The 17694-nt window shown below is 39.6% G+C and overlaps 1 protein-coding gene across 2 annotated transcripts in view; it reads right to left on the reverse strand.

Annotated features, from left to right (window-relative positions):
- The window catches only part of LIPH (lipase H), a 45794-nt gene extending 29956 nt beyond the window's left edge, over window positions 1-15838 (reverse strand). For both annotated transcript variants that reach the window (XM_067737244.1, XM_067737243.1), the window contains exons 1-2: window positions 15690-15838; window positions 463-830 (exon numbers count right to left, since the gene is read on the reverse strand). In XM_067737244.1, the coding sequence (XP_067593345.1) occupies window positions 463-830; window positions 15690-15738 (417 nt within the window). In that variant the 5' untranslated portion in view covers window positions 15739-15838. The remainder of the gene's footprint in view (window positions 1-462; window positions 831-15689) is intronic.
- Between the last annotated feature and the right edge of the window lie 1856 nt (window positions 15839-17694).

Below are 17694 nucleotides of genomic sequence, written 5' to 3' on the forward strand. Positions count from 1 at the left end.
TTGGTTTTGGATAATCTGGTCACTAAACTTTTGGCATTTCTAAGAAAAGGAAGAGCTATAGAAGTTGAGGAAACTCTAGGCATTGAAGCCAGGAAACCCCTAGACAGAACCTCTCATACCCATTAGACACCTTTATGTGAGTTAGAAAAAGCTGCCCCTTGCTCAGGACACTTTGCTGTCACTCACTAGAAAATTATCATAATAGACATATAAATCTACAATGTCTACAATGACAATGGTGCTGTCTTAGATGGGTGCCCTGTGCAGTGCACAACCTGCACAACCATACGCATGGGCGTTGCCTCGGGCCCTTCCCTTCACCTTCCCTGGGGCTTATTCAGATTTGCAAAACATTGCAAAAATAGTCCTTCTGGTCACTGTAGTTATCTCTTGGCTTTAAATATCCAGATATTGAGCCAGTTTCAACTTGACCCTGAATCATCTAAGAGAATTCTCGCTTACCAGCATTTGGTCAATAAATTCCTTCAAGACTATTGCTACTTTTCTGGTCTTTCCAGAGGCATGGTTGTATATTACAGTTGTAGCTCCTTGATTCCAATCAACAACAACCACGTTCATGTCATCTACAGAGAGCAAACCCTCTACTAAGTCCTCCATCCAAACTGGAGGAGAGCCTGTCGGTCTGAATCCATGGACAGTGAAGATGGTTTTCTTGGTCACGTTCAAGTTCCCCAAAACTGTGGAGTTGATGACTTGTGCACAGGTCGGGTTTCTCCTTGTGTAGAGCATCAACTTCACATTTAGTCCCGTTCCAACCACTGCACTGTGAAAGCTCAGTTTGGTAAATGAAGGACATGTTTCTTCTGTGTCTGAAAATAAAAATTATATGGCATTGTGACGGTTCTTTCCTTAGTTGGGCATCAAGCAAAAGTGCTGTCCTACACCCTTTGGAGTCCTTTCTATGTGCCTCACGGCACCTAGCAAGAGGCTGGATCTAGTTGAATGAAGTTGCAAAGTCAGACCTGATTCGGCGTACATAAGTAGTAACTTCTTTTTCACTGATAAAACCATTTTTCCAAACCCTACCCTCTTTCAAGGTCTAACCCAAAATTCACCTCAACGAAGCCTTCTCCGACTCTCCCAGCCATAATTACTGTCTGTCCTTCAACCCAGAACTCCCCAAACCCCTCTATGTGCCACATTGACCGCACAATGAAGACATTTTCAGGGATGTATTATGGGTATTTCTGTACATATGTGTCTATCCCACTAGACCAGTCTCCTTGAAATGGTGTCTTGTAATCTTGTGTATCCCTCACAGTGCCCAGCACGTGGTAGAGGACTCAATAACAGAATCTGTGGAGTCCAAGCATCTCTTTCCTTGTCTATAGCACCCACCTGGGACGGTGGTAGAGAACATGATGTGCCTTGCCCTGCACCTTTCAGAAGCATCTGAAACTGTTAACCATGGTGGCCTTTCTTGGGCTCTCTCTCTCCTTCTTTGCTCAAGCACCACCTTTAAGCATATGTCCTGCTGACCAGGCTCTAAGAATGGAAAGGCTGGGGATGTAATGGGAACAGTTTAAGATGAGCTGAAAGTAAGAGAATGTTTTATGGCAGAAAGTAAGAGAGTGCTTAAAAACATGTTTTAGGGACACAGGAACCAGCTTGAAGAGGCTTCTGCTGGCCAGATCTGGGATAACTTGAGGACAAAATAATTAAGGAGAGTAATAAATGATAGGCCTTTGAAAACCAGGAATCCATGATTCCATAACAAATAAATACATAAATAAACAAAGAAACAATACCTACATGGAGAAGAGAGGAGGACTCTACCAATATAATGCTGAACGCAAACTGATAAATGTGGAATGCATGCTGGAGTTGAAATTCATCATTTTGCAACCATCATAACAAAGATTGGTTAGGCAAGAATCATCAATGGATGCTAAACTGAGGTTGGGGTGGGGATGTAGATCTTGAGGAGAAGCATGATATTTGTACGGTTTTAAAGTGTCTCCCACAGGGACTTCCCTGGTGGTCCAGTGGGTAAGACTCCGTGCTCCCAATGCAGGGGGCCCAGGTTCAGTCCCTTGTTGGGGAACTAGATCCCATGTGCATACCACAACTAGGAAGTCCACACGCCACAACTAAAGATCCCACATGCTGCAACTAAGACCCAGCAAGACCAAAATAAATAAATATTAAAAAAAAATAAAGTGTCTCCCACAGATTGCTCATTAGAGATTAGGGAAGAAACATTAACTGTAAGATTGAGAAAGTGAACAATACCTTGACAAGGTTATCAAACTTGACATCACCAATGAGGAGCAGATGGATATCATGTGCCTATAGCTGTAATGCACTGGGAAGGACACAGCTTCACCTGTGAAGTGTTCTAGTAGGGAATGCATAGCTGGAATCTAACCATGAGGAAAAATCAAACAAACATAAAATGAGGAATATTCTATTTTTTTAAAAAAGAACCTGTATTCTTAAAAAAAATGTCAATGTCATAAATGACAAAGAAAGACTGGAAACGTTCTACATTAAAGGAGACTAAGGCTTCCTTGGTGGTACAGTGGTTAAGAATCCGCCTGCCACTGCAAGGGACACGGGTTCGAGCCCCGGTCCAGGAAGATCCCACATGCCGCAGAGCAGCTAAGCCCGCGAGCCACAACTACTGAACCTGCGCTCTAGAGCCCGCACGCTGCAACCACGGAAGCCCGCACGCCTAGAGCCCGTGCTCCGCAACAAGAGAAGCCACCGCAGTGAGAAGCCCTTGCACCACAACAAAGAATAGCTTCCGCTCACCACAACTAGAGAAAGTCTGCATGCAGCAACGAAGACCCAATGCAGCTAAAAATAAATGAAAAAAAAAAAAAGTAAACCTCTGATCGACATTGGTATCCAGACACAATAATATGATGATCGAGAGGACTATTTTTTAAATTATAATAATAATTATTATTTATTATTATTACTATTATTGTGACCCTAACCATGACCATTCTTCAGGAGAGGGAACAGCCTGGGAAGACAGTTGACTTGCAACTGGCCCAAAAAAAGACAAGTGTGCCTTGGGAAACATCTGTTCTGACTTCTTCCAATAAGAATTTAGGAACCATTTGCCCTGGGCCCCTATTCTCAGTGAATCTGCACTTGCACACCCAGGAATTGCTCCTCCCTTATTCTGAGCCTCAGAGTGGCCTTCATCCTGGGGGCTGTACCTTTCCTTCACAACCTGGGTCCATTCATGGATACTTTTACTTGAAACTTCTTGCAAAGGCTCTGGTACTTAGGGGTGAGTGAACTTCTAAAATAGAATGAGCAAAAGAAGCTCAAATAGAAGGTTAGAAATTAAGGAGGCTTTGAAATGCCTCACCCTAGAAAAACTGTGGCTAAAAATTGAGCCCCAAAGTCTTATATTCCTCCTTTTACTCTGTACTATCCAGTAGATTGTGCAGTAAAGTATGCTCACAATGTAAATACTGTCTTTTTTTCCCCAGCTTTATTGAGATATAATTGACAAATAAATTGTGTAAGTTTAAGGGGTACAATGTGATGATTTAATATATATATTAAGAAACGATTACAACAATAAGGTTAGTTAACACATTCACCTCACGTAGTTAACTTGTGTGTGTGCGTGTGTGTATGTGTCTATGTGTGTGAGAGGAGAACATTTAAGATCTACTGCCTTAGCAAATTTCAAATATACAATACAGTATTGTTAACTATAGTCACCATGCTGTGCATTAGATGCCCAGGACTTATTCAGCTATGTAAATATTTTCTCCATCTGTTGGCCCCTTTCATTTTTCTCTTCCTGTAGATCACTTGCCCCAGGTGAACACGGACTGAAACTTATCTGGTGCTTGTAGAGCAAGTCGCAGAGTAAATAATTGACTGTTCAATTGGTCATTTTATTGGACAGGAAGAGTCACAGGGTAGGGCTGAGCTTCTAGGTCTTAGCCATCAGTAAAACTGGGTTTTGTTCCTGGTTGTGTGACTGACTCACCAGGTGGCCTGGGGAAATTATGTCATCTTTCACTTGCTACCTACCTGCCCAAGAAAATTATGCGGCGGAGATTAATTGTGAATGAAGTCATACTGGAAAAGATAGAGATCCCTTTCCAAAGAAGGGGACTGCTTAATTACTAGGGTTTGTTCATTTTGAGCCAATTGAGCAATATTATGTCAATGTGTCATAAACCGTGTGTCTGAGTACTTGGAAGCCTCAGAGATGCATCCTGAAGTTTGGGGCCAGAGCTATTTTTCAGCAGAAACTGCCAACTTTAATGACTATGGAATGGTTCAACCAATCTTTTTGGCTTGCTGAGTCCTTACTAGAAGCCTTTAAAACTGACAGTTACAGAAAAGCAAGAAGGGCAGAACAAATGGATTTTTATTTTTCATTTGATAGAACCACTGTGACTTCAAGTATTTTTAAATGTCTTAGTTATTTTTTTTTTTTTTTTTTTTTTTTTTTGCGGTACGCGGGCCTCTCACTGCTGTGGCCTCACCCGTTGCAGAGCACAGGCTCCAGACGCGCAGGCTCAGCGGCCATGGCTCACGGGCCCAAACCGCTCTGCGGCATGTGGGATCTTCCCGGACCGGGGCATGAACCCGTGTCCCCTGCATCGGCAGGTGGACTCTCAACCACTGCGCCACCAGGGAAGCCCTTAGTTATTTTTACAACAGCATTGTGCTCTGGAAAAGGCCATTGCTTTTGCTATGCAGATTCCCCTGTCTCTCTTTTCTTTGTTTTATTCCCGTTTATATTTTCTTTCTCATACTGGGATGTTTATAGCCCGCTTTAATTTTTTCTGGCATTGACCTTTATAACTTTATATGAAACACTTAAATCTCTATTTCATGGGATGTCAAGGTGTAGCCTGTAGGTCAGAAATAGACTACATGCAGAACTGCTCCAGACTTAGCAATATTTATTCAGATTTATTTATCCTCCAATGTGAACTCCTGGCAAGGAGTTTTGGGCACCTGGAAACTGTATTTCAGACTGTTGTAGGGCATATTTTTAACTTCTGCCATGTGTCCTGCTGCTGACCTTTGTCAGAACAGTTATCTTTCCTTATTCTGCTCTAGTCCTTGCTTTAGTAACTCGAGACAGTATCTCATGACCCTCTGTTATAAATGATGAGGGCATTAGCACACTCAATACTTCTCCCCTCTACCTCCTGATTTTTATTAGTTATAAAATTACTTTTAGTTCATCTGGTGATTCCTTTTTTAGTTTAAAAATAAAATTTAAGCCTCTATTTCCTAGTGTATCAATCACAGAGAGCTTCTATTCTATTTACTGTATCTATTCTAGCTCCTCATTCCCTACCAAGAAAGATAAGAAAGTCACTGCACTTGTATTGCCTCCTGTATTGTATAACCTCCTTGACCTCTTCTCCAGAACACACACGTACACACACACTCACACAAACACTGTCAAAATACAGTCAATCCTCTTTATTCGTGAATTTCATACTTGTGAATTCACCTACTCGTTGAAATTTATTTGTAACACCCCAAAACAAGAATTTGTCACCCCTGCTCGGCATCCCGGTAGTTTGGGTGTGCCTCGTCCAAGGGACATCCACTCTACTCCCCAGGGAGGAGGGCTGCCCCCTCTCTCCTTTTCCCTTAAGTGGTTTCTCTCCCTCCTCTTCCTCTCTGGTGGCAGGTACACCCTGCCACTTGGGGAGAGGTCAGCAGGGGACCTCTGGTTTGCATTAGGAGGAGAAAACGATTTGACCTCCACTTTTCTCAAATCCAGCTATGCCAACAATAAAGCTGATACTTTTAGCCCTGGGTCAAGTTCTCAATTGGTTGAAACCCAGACGGAAGAGGAGTGTGATTGCCACTCAGACCTCAGCAGCAGACTGGGAGCCCTTGAGGGCCAAACCTTTCTTAGTTTTAATAAATAAAAAAATTACATAATATTTAATACATTAAAAGAAGAATGCAGAATATCTGTGATAAAGCACAGCAATAAACACTCTACCTAAGAACTAAAATAAAACCCAAATGTATTTGTAACCCCCAAAATCAATACTTGAGGGGCTTTTCCAGTTATTCACGGCTAGGTGCTGAGTGGCAAAAAATCTGAGTTGCCCCACACACCACTCTCAGCTGAGGTCAAACACGGCGACACTCTGCCTTCATGTTTCAGCTCTCATAGCAAATGTCCTTTACCTGGCCTCTTACTGCCATGTTTTTTGCTTCTTGTGCCTTTTCTTGGTGATTTCACTGTTTAAAATCCCCCAGACATAGTCCTCAAGTGCTGGCTGGCATTTCTAAACTCATGAAGGCTGTGATGTACCTTACAGAGAAAATGTGAGTGTGAGATAAGCTTTGTTCAGGTATGAGTTATAGTGCTGGCCATGAGTTCAATGTTAGCAAATCAACACTATATATTGGGACTTTCCTGGTAGTCCAGTGGGTAGGATTCCACACTCCCATTGCAGGGGGCCCTGGTTTGATCCCTGGTCAGGGAACGAGATCCCGCATGCATGCCACAACTAAGAGTTCGCATGCCACAACTAAGGGCCCACATTGCTGCGGCGAAGATCCCGTGAGCCGCAACTAAGACGCGGAACAGCCAAAATAAATGAATTAAGTAGATAAATAAATAAATAAATATTTTAAAAACAATATATATTAAATAAGGTGTCTTTCAACAGAAACACACATAAAATAAGATTATGTATTGATCAGTCAACTAAAATGTCATAAGCAGAGGCTCACAGGAACCTAACCCTATATTCCCTCTAAGAGCAGTGGTTCAGTAACTGCTACTTCAGTGCTTGTAGTGCCTTTACAGAACATGAACTACTGTGAATAAAGATGAAGTGTATATAAAAATTATCTTCTGGGACCATATTTCCCTGGCTATGTAGTTTTAGTTCTATAATATACGAGACTATTGCTCACAGTGAGTCCTTTTCCTAGCCTTCTCCATTCACCCCTGGGTGACTGGCTGTTGCTGTCTTTTCAAGACGGGCTAGTGGATGGTCCTTCACCCATCCCCAACTCTGCTCATGGGATGAGAAACTTGAGTGGGGGACAGAACCAGCCTCAGGAATGAGCTGCTCTTTGCTTAACCCTCAGAGGCTCTGGGGCTGGTAGAAACTCTTGGTTTCTTCAATAGGACAATTTTATCATTTTGCTTTGTTCGATTGTTTGGAGACATTCCTGGATGCAGTTTGGTTAAAGTTGACTCTTTTTTTTCAATTAAAAAAAAAAGTGGCTAGTGGGTAATATAGTTCCTAAGTTTATTCATATCTGTAAATGAATTCCTTGGCCTAAATGATGCCCTGGCTTTAAATAATATGCTTTTCTACTTCCTTCTTGTGTTGAATTCCACTCCAGAGAACTTTTCCCCTTAAATGTTACTTGTCTTTTTCCTACCACAAACTTGAAGCATTCTTTCCTTTTCTGAAATAACTTCCCCTACTAGCACAGAAGCTCCAAGATGACTGATCTGTTTGTCCGTTTATCCATTCTTATGTTCCCAGTGCCAAGAACAGCACCTGGCTTGGAGTTGGCTTCAATAAATGTTTCCTGAATAAATGAATATCAACCTGTTAACACATTATTCAGCCATTCAGAATGAGCCATATAAATGCTATAAGGAGTGTATGATGTAATGTTTATAAAATAAATGAAGTATGAAATGGCACATGTATTATGATTGAAACTATATAAAAATATATCTGCAGGTAACAGGCCTGGAAAATCATATGCAAACAACAATGGGTCATACACTCCACTTCCAATGTTCTTTAAAATTGCCTCAGGTTATTAACGCTTTTCCTCTCAGAATTAATAACATTTTAAAAAGAAAACATTACACATCTTATTTTGGACCATGTTACAAATTAGTTTAAGCTCCTCTGAGGGCAGGCACTGTATTGTTTTTAGTTTAGTATTGCGTCCCCAGCACCAAGCTCAGGAACTTGTCTTGTCTTTGGGCCTGAAATTCTCAGGCAATTTGGAGAACATGCAAGGACTAGATATATGTGAATAGCAAATTTGTTAAAATGATTCACCCTCATAAATATAGTTCTTTACATTTTACTTTATGTTGGTATTACTAAAATGATTAACTACTATGTATGCCTTCAGAAAGCAAACCTCTTGTTGGTTATTTTGCTGTTTTGTTACAAAGTCAAGTTTGCTTAGAGGTAGTATTAACAGCCCAATCAAGAACCGCAGAACGTGTTAAACTGGTTTCTAAACCTTAACCTCTTCTACTAGAGTTTATTTGAAACAGGAGAAACTCTGCCTTTCTTCTTCAGACTAGTTTGAAATTCAATCCCTCTGAAATGCTGTTTCCTGTTGACAACTGGAAAATTACAATTGGATGGGTGATGTCTGCCATCCAGTGATGAATTCAGACCCCTATGTAGGGCAGGCCTGATTATCATTTACTGTCTTCCCTCTGTTAAATTAAAAGAAACATATTCAAGTAGGATGTCAGGGAAATCTGGCTATAGCATCTTCAGATATAACGTATTTGAGCCTGAGATATTTTCTTATAATCCAGTGCATGACTGCCCATGGGCCAAATCCAGCCATGCTCATTAGCGTACTGCCTACAGCTGTTTTCCTGCTATAAGGCAAAGACGAGTAGTTTAACAGTGACCACTGGCCCACAAAGCTGAAAATATTTACTATATGGCTCTCTACAGAAGAAGTTTGCCAACCCTGGTCTAATGTCTTAAACAAAAACACAACACAGTTTTGGAAAGAGCTTGGGTTTTGGAGACAAACCTAGGTTTGTGGTTCAATTCCATTGCCTACTAGCTATGTGACCTCTGGTAATTAATTACCCAACCTCTCTAGGTCTCAGTTTTGCATGTATAAAATGATCATAATAGTGCCAATCTGTCAGGCGGTGCTTTGCAGAGCCATATTGAGCCCAAGGCAAAAGAAAAACCACAGCATAAAAATATACATATTTATATAAATATATATTTATCAAAATATCCTCCCATATTTTGAAACAAGTGAAAAATAAACCTTCATTATTTAATCTGTTCATACACCATTGTCAACCCTTATAAACCGCCTAGCAATGAAGTGAGTTGTCATGGACTCAGGAATTCCAGCCAAGTAGAGATGATTTTTTCTGTTGTACAATAACACAGACTTGTAAAACAATCAATATCTTATTAAAATTTTTGACATTTTGTTCATCATATATTTGCAATGATTTTTGCTCTTTTAAAAATATTGCATTAAAATATCATCTATGAAAAAAATAAATAAAATAAAATATCATCTATGCATTATAATATGCATTATTAATGATATGCAGATTATTGTTTGCATTAAACATTAAATGGTAGTAAAATGTTATTTATATATATATTAAAATATCACTTAAATGTTGCATTAAAATATCACAAAAATAAAATATTTTTATTGCATTAAAAAGTCATAAATATGACTGATCTTGATGACTATTTTGGTGTCCCTTCCACCCTTAAATTTTGCACCTCGTGAGTGCCTCACTCGCCTCACTGTAATCCCAGCCCTGCCATCAGGACTGATGTGAGAATGAGAGAAAATACCTATGAAGTATCTAAAGCATTACATGATACATAATAGATGCCAAAAAACTAGTAATTGATGATGATGTTGATGATAAGTTTGGTTAATAGTAGTGATCTTTTAGGGTTGTTATGAAGACTAAATAAAATAAGTAAATCACAGTGTGGGATATGATATAAAATAAGTGCTCAATAAATTCCTTCCTTCCATCATTTTTTTTTTTTGGCTGTGTTGGGTCTTGGTTGCTGCGCACGGGCTTTCTCTATTTGCAGAGAGCAGTGGGTTACTCTTTGCTGCGGTGCACGGGCTTCTCATTGTGGTGGCTTCTCTTGTTGCGAAGCATGGGCTCTAGACGCATGGGCTTCAGTAGTCGTGGCTCATGGGCTCTAGAGTGCAGGCTCAATAGTTGTGGCACACGGGCTTAATTGCTCTGCGGCATGTGGGATCTTCCCGGACCAGGGCCCGAACCCATGTTCCCTGCATTGGCAGGCGGATTCTTAACCGCTGTGCCACCAGGGAAGTCCCCCTTCCATCATTTTAGTTTCCTTAATCCAACCAAGGATTTGGAAAAGGGAAGCTTTATTAACCAGTATACAGGTGACAGTGCTTCTCCCTGGCCAAAGGACTGTGTTTGTTTCTGGCTGTGTCATTAACAAGGTAAACAAACAACCTATTTGGGTCATCAGTTTTCTCATATTAAAATGAGGTGTTGATTCCTCATTCCTTAGCCATTTAGCTAACTCTAGCATTCCTTTTAGAAATGAAATTCTAAGATCTGCAAACTAACTTATTTGAAAGGATGCCTCTTGCATCTACTTAAGAAAACAAATTTCCAGGACTTTCTTATGAACAAAAGATAACCCTAATCTAAAAAAAAATAATATATCAAGAAATTTCCTTTTTCTTAAATTTTAATTAAAAGACCTGAAAATAACCATACTTTACTCTTGTAATTAGAATGTTGGTTAGATAGGTGTTTTCTCACCTTTATATCAAGCAGGGTGTTTTTGCTATTAAATACCTGTTAGTTAACAAACATAGTCCCACATGCTACAATAAGGATGAGTCTTGAAAACAATACAATAAATGAGAGATGCCAGTCACAAAAGACCACATATTATATGACTCTATTCATATGAAATGTCCAGAATAGGGAAATCTATAGAGACAGAAAGTAGATTAGTGGTTGCTTAGGGCTGGGGGATGGGAGGAGATGGAGAGATGGGGTGCAATAGTTAAAGGGTACTGGGTTCCTTTTTGGAGTCATGAAAGTGTTCTAAAATTGACTGGTGACAGTTGCACATATATGTGAGTATATAAAAAAACACTTTAAGTGGGTGAATTGTATGGTATGTGTTTTATATCTCAATAAAACTGTTTCTTAAAAATGGCTCCTGTAATTTCATGGAAAGAGTGAAAAAAAAAAAGACGAAAAGTCTTTTGGAAGTGACTGGGCAGAAGTTTCCCTTTTTCTGTCGCAATCAAATCAGGCTCCCAGTTTTCCAATTTGTTTTCTTTCCCCTTGGAAACTGAGGTTGATAGACCTTCATTTTCTACCACTGCAGGCTAAATAAGGCACCCCTGCCCCTCCGCCACCCACTCTGGTCAGTCCGTTGGCTGTGAGGGAGGGATTGTAGCTGTTCCTGTGCAAAACAAATCACTCTTATTCTCAGACTTAGGGATTAATACAGCTGTTATTCTGTTTTACCTTTACCACATAAAATTGGGTTGGTTAGACAAAATGCCCTCTTGGCTGGAAAGATTATTCCTAGCTTTTATCCACCAGCTATGTTTCTTTAGGCTACAGCCAAGAAAACAGGGAGACATTTGTTTCCCTAGATTGACTTATTTTATATGAGTCCCAGTTGGATAGAAAAGTGTGATGCCCTCAGACTGATCACTGACAACCTCGCTTCCTTTCTGATGAAACTTCCAAGGGATCCTTTGACTCTGTATTCGCAAGACACACTGCCCTGCAGCTAAATGAAGCTGCCCATGCTATCTCAGAGTCATGCTCAGTTCTGGCTTTTTAGCTTCTACCTGCCTTTGGAGGAACTGATTTCAGCTCCCACAACTCTGATTGGGGGAAAACTCCTGCAGAAAGAGGAAACTCCTCATTCATATCCAAAGAGGTGTCTGTGAAGAGAGAAGATGGAATTGTAGATAGAAATAAGCCACCAATGAAGCAATTGTGAGTGGGCGAAAAGAGAGATGGTTTTGAGATTCTATGAGAGTCAATGAGCAAAACCTCTCAATATGACCCATGGTTGGTGAAGTTTAGTCTACTAATCTCCAACCCCCAGTGACAGCGGTGAAATTCCACCTAATTTCACCTTGCTACCTCATATCCAGTCAGGAAGTACAACAGGCAGGGCCCTGACTCACACTTCTTTCATGTCAAGTTTTGGGCTGTGAGGTGGGCTCAAGCTCTCATTCTCCCCACCTCCAAACATGACGCAAATGTGTATGAATAACTTTTTTAGAGCAGAGGTCCACAGACAGGTATATTGACTCCATGCAGCCTGACAATATTTACTGAGATTCAGACCTAGATTAAGGGATACACTGTTGAGTATTTTGCCTGCCGGTGGTGGATGCCGGTCAGTGCCCAGGACACACAGCTCACCACACGTTAACTGATGGAGTTAGGAGCTTTCCAGAAACCCACGTCTGAGCACACTCTTAGGCTTGCCTGAAAACACTGTTCTGCAGGAACTTCCCAAAGTCTCAGAAATAAACACCTCTTTAGCCCAGAAACTTTGAGTTGGAGAGATTAGAAAATGAGCTGGACTCCTACTTTGAAGAGAGAAGGAGAAGGGGGAGGTGACATGTCCCTACAATGAAATTCTATTGATTTTTTTTTCATCTGAAAAGTTTATTTTTTTTTATGCAGAGAACCACACTGAATTTGGCACTAAAAATCCATCCTGAGCCAGATTGTGACGGGTTCACAGTTGGCCAGAGCCAAAACTGCTGGAATATCTTTGTTTCTCTTTTACCCAAGGCAGAGACAGGCAAGAAGCGTACAGGCCAAATACCCTCTTGGTCGGAAGGACATCTTTGCTTTTAACCACCAGCTTGGATTTCTTTAGGATATACCCCAGAAAACAAATGAGATGCCTGATTTCCTCACTCTCATCTCTTAATCACGTGCATAAATACGCACATTCACACTCCACCCCCTCACTCACCTTTGTCTCCTCTGTGTTGGAGAAGGATGAGTCACACACACACACAGAGTTATAAATCAATCTGAAGAGAGCTTCCAATATCCGAGGAAACAATTCTCTCTCTAATTTTGGCACTGAGCTATTTTCTCTAGGAAAATATCTACCTAGTTTTACACAAGTTGCCACAGGACAAAATATCGATGGCAGAGTAACTTTTAAAAATTCTTATGACAGGGACTACTCTGGTGACGCAGTGGTTAAGAATTCACCTGCCAATGCAGGGGACACCGGTTCAAGCCTCAGAGCAACTAAGCCCGTGCACCACAACTATTGAGCCTGCGCTCTAGAGCCCACAAGCCACAGCTACTGAGCCCGCGCACACCTAGAGCCCGTGCTCCTCAACAAGAGAAGCCACCGCAATGAGAAGCCCACACACTGCAACAAAGAATAGCCCCCGCTTGCTGCAACTAGAGAAAGCCCGCACGCAACAAGGAAGACCCAACGCAGCCCTAAATAAATAAATTTTAAATAAATAAGTAAAATACTTATGACAAGCAGCCTTAATTTAGAAGAATACTTATCAGCCTGTGTTCCTTGAACCACCTACAAACTGAAAAACCTTGTGAGTTTGTTTGAAATGCAGATTCCAGGACCTCACCCCAGACCCAGAGTTTGGATCTCTGGAGATAGAGTCTCTGCATTTTTTACCAAATTCCCCAAATGATTCCAGTGCACACTAGAGTTTGCTAGCCATTGCTTTGTACGCTAGTAAGAGTATGGCAAACATTCCTATCATGATTTCACAAAGGTTAGAACAACAAAATAAAAATCTCTGAAAGTAAGTGACCTATATTCTTGGGATTTCAGAGTCACATCTTAATCACTTGCTAATTTTTGGACTGCAAGCCAAGGAAGGGAAAAACAAAAAGTCACTGTATTTGTGATCAATACTTTCTGCATATTATTCAACACCCTCCCCCAAGAAAGTTCTCAGTTCACGGTTTTGCAGATACTGAGAAGTACGGATTTAGCTTACAGCTATAATTATGTTTTTTATATTTTTTCTTTCTAGCTATGGAAGTTTATTGTGATGTATATCTATCTGCTTAGATTCTATCATGCAGCAGTGGGTCTTATGGAATGACTTAAAACAAGACTTTACTGATGAGATAACATTAAGTAAAAAGGCAGGTCAATGGTTACCAGGGGAAAGGTTGGGGAGGGATAAATTGGGAATTTGAGATTAACTGATACACACTACTATATATAAAATAGATAAACAAAGACCTATTGTATAGCACAGGGAACTATATTCAGTATCTTGTAATAACCTACAATAGAAAAGAATCTGAAAAAGAATATATATATATACATATATATATGTATATATATATATGAACTGAATCACTTTGCTGTACACCTGAATCATTGTAAATCAACTATACTTCAAATTTTAAAATTAATTTAAAAATACATTTTTTAAAAAAGGTGGGTCACAAAAAATTAATTTCCAGCTTTTTAAACTGAGATATGTAATGGGAGACTGGAAGAAAGTACTCACAAATTACCATCAGGTTTTAGTGTTAAGGTTAGTTCCCACTCCCCTTAAGCTATCTCTAAATTTATTTTATTTTTTAAAATTTTAGGGACTTCCCTGGCAGTCCAGTAGTTAAGACTCCGTGCTTCCACTGCAGGGGACAAGGGTTCTATCCCTGGTCCCCTCAGGGGCCGGGGATCCCCCATGCCTCGTGAACAAAAAAAAATTTTTTTTTAAGTGATAATACACACAAACTTTAAAACGTTGAATTCTCAATTTAAAATATCATCACTAGTTTAATTTTAACTTACTATTAAATCAACTTCAAAAGCACAAATTAAGAAAAAGTTATTTATAAGCCTGAAATCCTAATACAACTATATTAATTTTCCATTTCCCTTCTAAACTTTATTTACAGGCATACACACACGATTTTTGCATAGTTGTAATCTTAGTTTATCTACAAAATTGAGTTCTGCTTTTTTGACTTTGCATTATGTTATAAACATGTTTGCACATTTCTGCACAGCTTCAGTATTATTTTAATGGCTACATATTTTTAAAAGTTGTTACACTGTACTTTATCCATTCCTGTATGTAGGAACATTTCTGCTGTATCTAGTTTTAACTTATTATAAATAACAGAGTTAGTATCATTCTTTGTATATAGGTTCTTTGTTTTTCTTTTACAAGATATTTCTTTAGAACAAATTCCCAGCAATGGTTTTACTAGTTTCAAAGGGCATGAACATTTTTATGGGTCCTAATATATAACATACTTCCCTTCAGAAAAATTGTACCAGTCTTCATTACAATAAACTATGTGAAAAAGTACTGGATTCCTAAAAAGCTGAGAAGTGTTGAGCTTTTCTTTAAAAAAAAAAAAAAAAAAAAGCATTTCACTTTATTTTTATTACCTTGCTGTGTACATTACTGTTTTAATTTTTATTTCTCCATTATGATTAACAATTTTAAGTAATCAATATGCCAGGCACCATTCCAAGAGGTTTACACATATAAAATCATGTTTTTTTAAATAAAAATAATTTAAGTAAACACGATGCATGAAAGCTGTAAAAACCTGTCCTCTCTGTATTAGATATTATAGTAAAATAAAATTTAAAATTCTCAGAAAATAAATGATCTTATTTCATAGAAGTGGAAAGGCACAGAAAAATGAACTATGAAAGAAAAAAATACTAGATTTTTCGGCATATTTAAGTTTTGTACATCAGAAGAACAAGCTAATTCAAAGGAATAATCGTTTCTTTTACTACTGAGGAAAAATAAAGTTTTTTCAGAATTCAAAACTTCACTTAATCCATATCTTCTTTCCTGAAAAATCACTGTGTGAAACTTAAGAAGTCCAGTGAAGGAACTGGGATGATAAAATGACAGTTATACTAAATATTTTTTAAATAATTAAGAAAACCATTCAATATATGACCAACCTGATCTCACCAAGCACATCAAACTGATGAGGAAGTATAATCTCAGCATATGGAAACTGGAGACAGTGTGTGTCGCATTCACAAGAAGAATGATTTCCTTCCCAGTCTTAGACTTTCCCCTCAGAGAGAGCTCAGATAACTAACCCAGAGGCGTGGTGACAACAGGAAGCTCCCAAGAGACTGCAGGCAGGTCCCAACCCTTTCAGGATATGTGACTCCTCCCCTTTTCAATAAAAGGTCAGGTACATTTCTGCTTACACAATTTTATGCACATCTTGATATTATGTATGTGCAGAATGATGAGTTCAAAATAGTTTCATTCTTTGTGGGCGTTTGGCTTGGTGTGTTGAAATCAAGTGTGATTTGAGACATTTTCCCCTCTTGTTTTTGTGAATGAAACAAATCCAGTTAGTCTTCTGTTGACCTGTGTATACAAAACTACTTTTTGTGTTTATTTACACACTTATTTCTCAGAGGGCAGTCTTCAGATTTTATTAAGAACATTTTAAGTCTAATCAAGTACCTATATTTGTAAAAATATGCTTTAGATTAAAGGCAACTTTTTTTTTTTTTTTTTTTGCGGTACGCGGGCCTCTCACTGCTGTGGCCTCTCGCGCTGCGGAGCACAGGCTCCGGACGTGCAGACCCAGCGGCCATGGCTCACGGGCCCAGCCGCTCCACGGCATGTGGGATTCTCCTGGACCGGGGCACGAACCCGCATTCCCAGCATCGGCAGGCAGACTCTTAACCACTGTGCCACCAGGGAAGCCCTAAAGGCAACTTTTTTTTTTTTTTTTTTTTAAAAAGGCAACTTTTAAAATGGTATTATATATCTTTATTTTTATTTTTTCCCATCTCTCTCTTAGTTCTTCTTCCTCCTCCTCCCCCCCTTTCTCCCTCTCCCCTTTCTCCCCTCCCCACCCCTCCCCTCCCCTCCTCCTCCCCTCCCCTCCCCTGCCCCTCCCCCTCCCCTCCCTTCTTCCTCCTCCCCTTCTTCTTCTCCTTCTCCTTCTTCTTCAAGGAAAAATAGATGAAAAAGCTTTAAATAGAGAACTAGGCCTGAATCCATCCACCTCAAATTTGGAAGTAACTGAATTTGTGCTCCATAGCTACAAGGTAATTTAATTCTCTCTCTGGTAGAAGTACTTGCAACACTTACTCAGGCTTGTGATGGTGGTCCGAAGAACTGAAAAATAGATGAATAAACACAGAAACAACTTAAGAATACATTTTCATAGGCAAAACATAGGCAAAAAGCATAGGCAAAGCATAGGCAAAATTCACTAGTCATTTAGCATTGTTTATGAAGTGACAGCATCTCTCATATAAGTTTATCAGTTTTCTCATATAAGTTTGAGAAATTATATGAGAAATTATACTCATATAATTCTGTGCGCCTGCACCCCATTCCTTGTAGGAAGTGGATTCTAGCAATGCTCTCCAAGTAATCAGTACATCAGTATCACTGGGGGAACTTTTAAAAGTATCGTGTATGGATTTCTGTGTCACACCTCAGACCTAATGAATGCCAAGACTCCCTACCAGCGGTCCACTGACCTGTGTTCAAATCCCATGTCTTCTACTCACTAGTTGAGTGGCCTTAACCAAAACATTTAAGTTCTCTAACTCTTCGTTTTCTCCACTGTAGAATGAAGATGATAAAACTACACATCTCACCAGGTTGTTATATGGATTAAATGAGATATTGTAAGTCAAGTTCTTGGCACTGTGCCTACTACCAAGGGTAAGTGCACTCACCACTTGGTAACTATTGTTATTACCTAACTGGTCACACAGTCACCTTTCCCTCCCCTCAGAAGGCCACACAGTTCTAAGAAGGATTAGGTGGACAAGCTTTGTGGGAATGTAGGAATGAAGAGGACCTTTTAGCAGTGATGTTTCAGGTGAATAATTTTAGCCACCGCTTGTCTGTTTTGGTATTTTGTCTCCTGCTTGGAGAAATAAATTAAGGATACATAAATAAGAAAACCAAATAGGTGGCCTG

Source organism: Pseudorca crassidens, chromosome 5 (genome assembly GCF_039906515.1).
Source record: "Pseudorca crassidens isolate mPseCra1 chromosome 5, mPseCra1.hap1, whole genome shotgun sequence".
NCBI lineage: Eukaryota > Metazoa > Chordata > Mammalia > Artiodactyla > Delphinidae > Pseudorca > Pseudorca crassidens.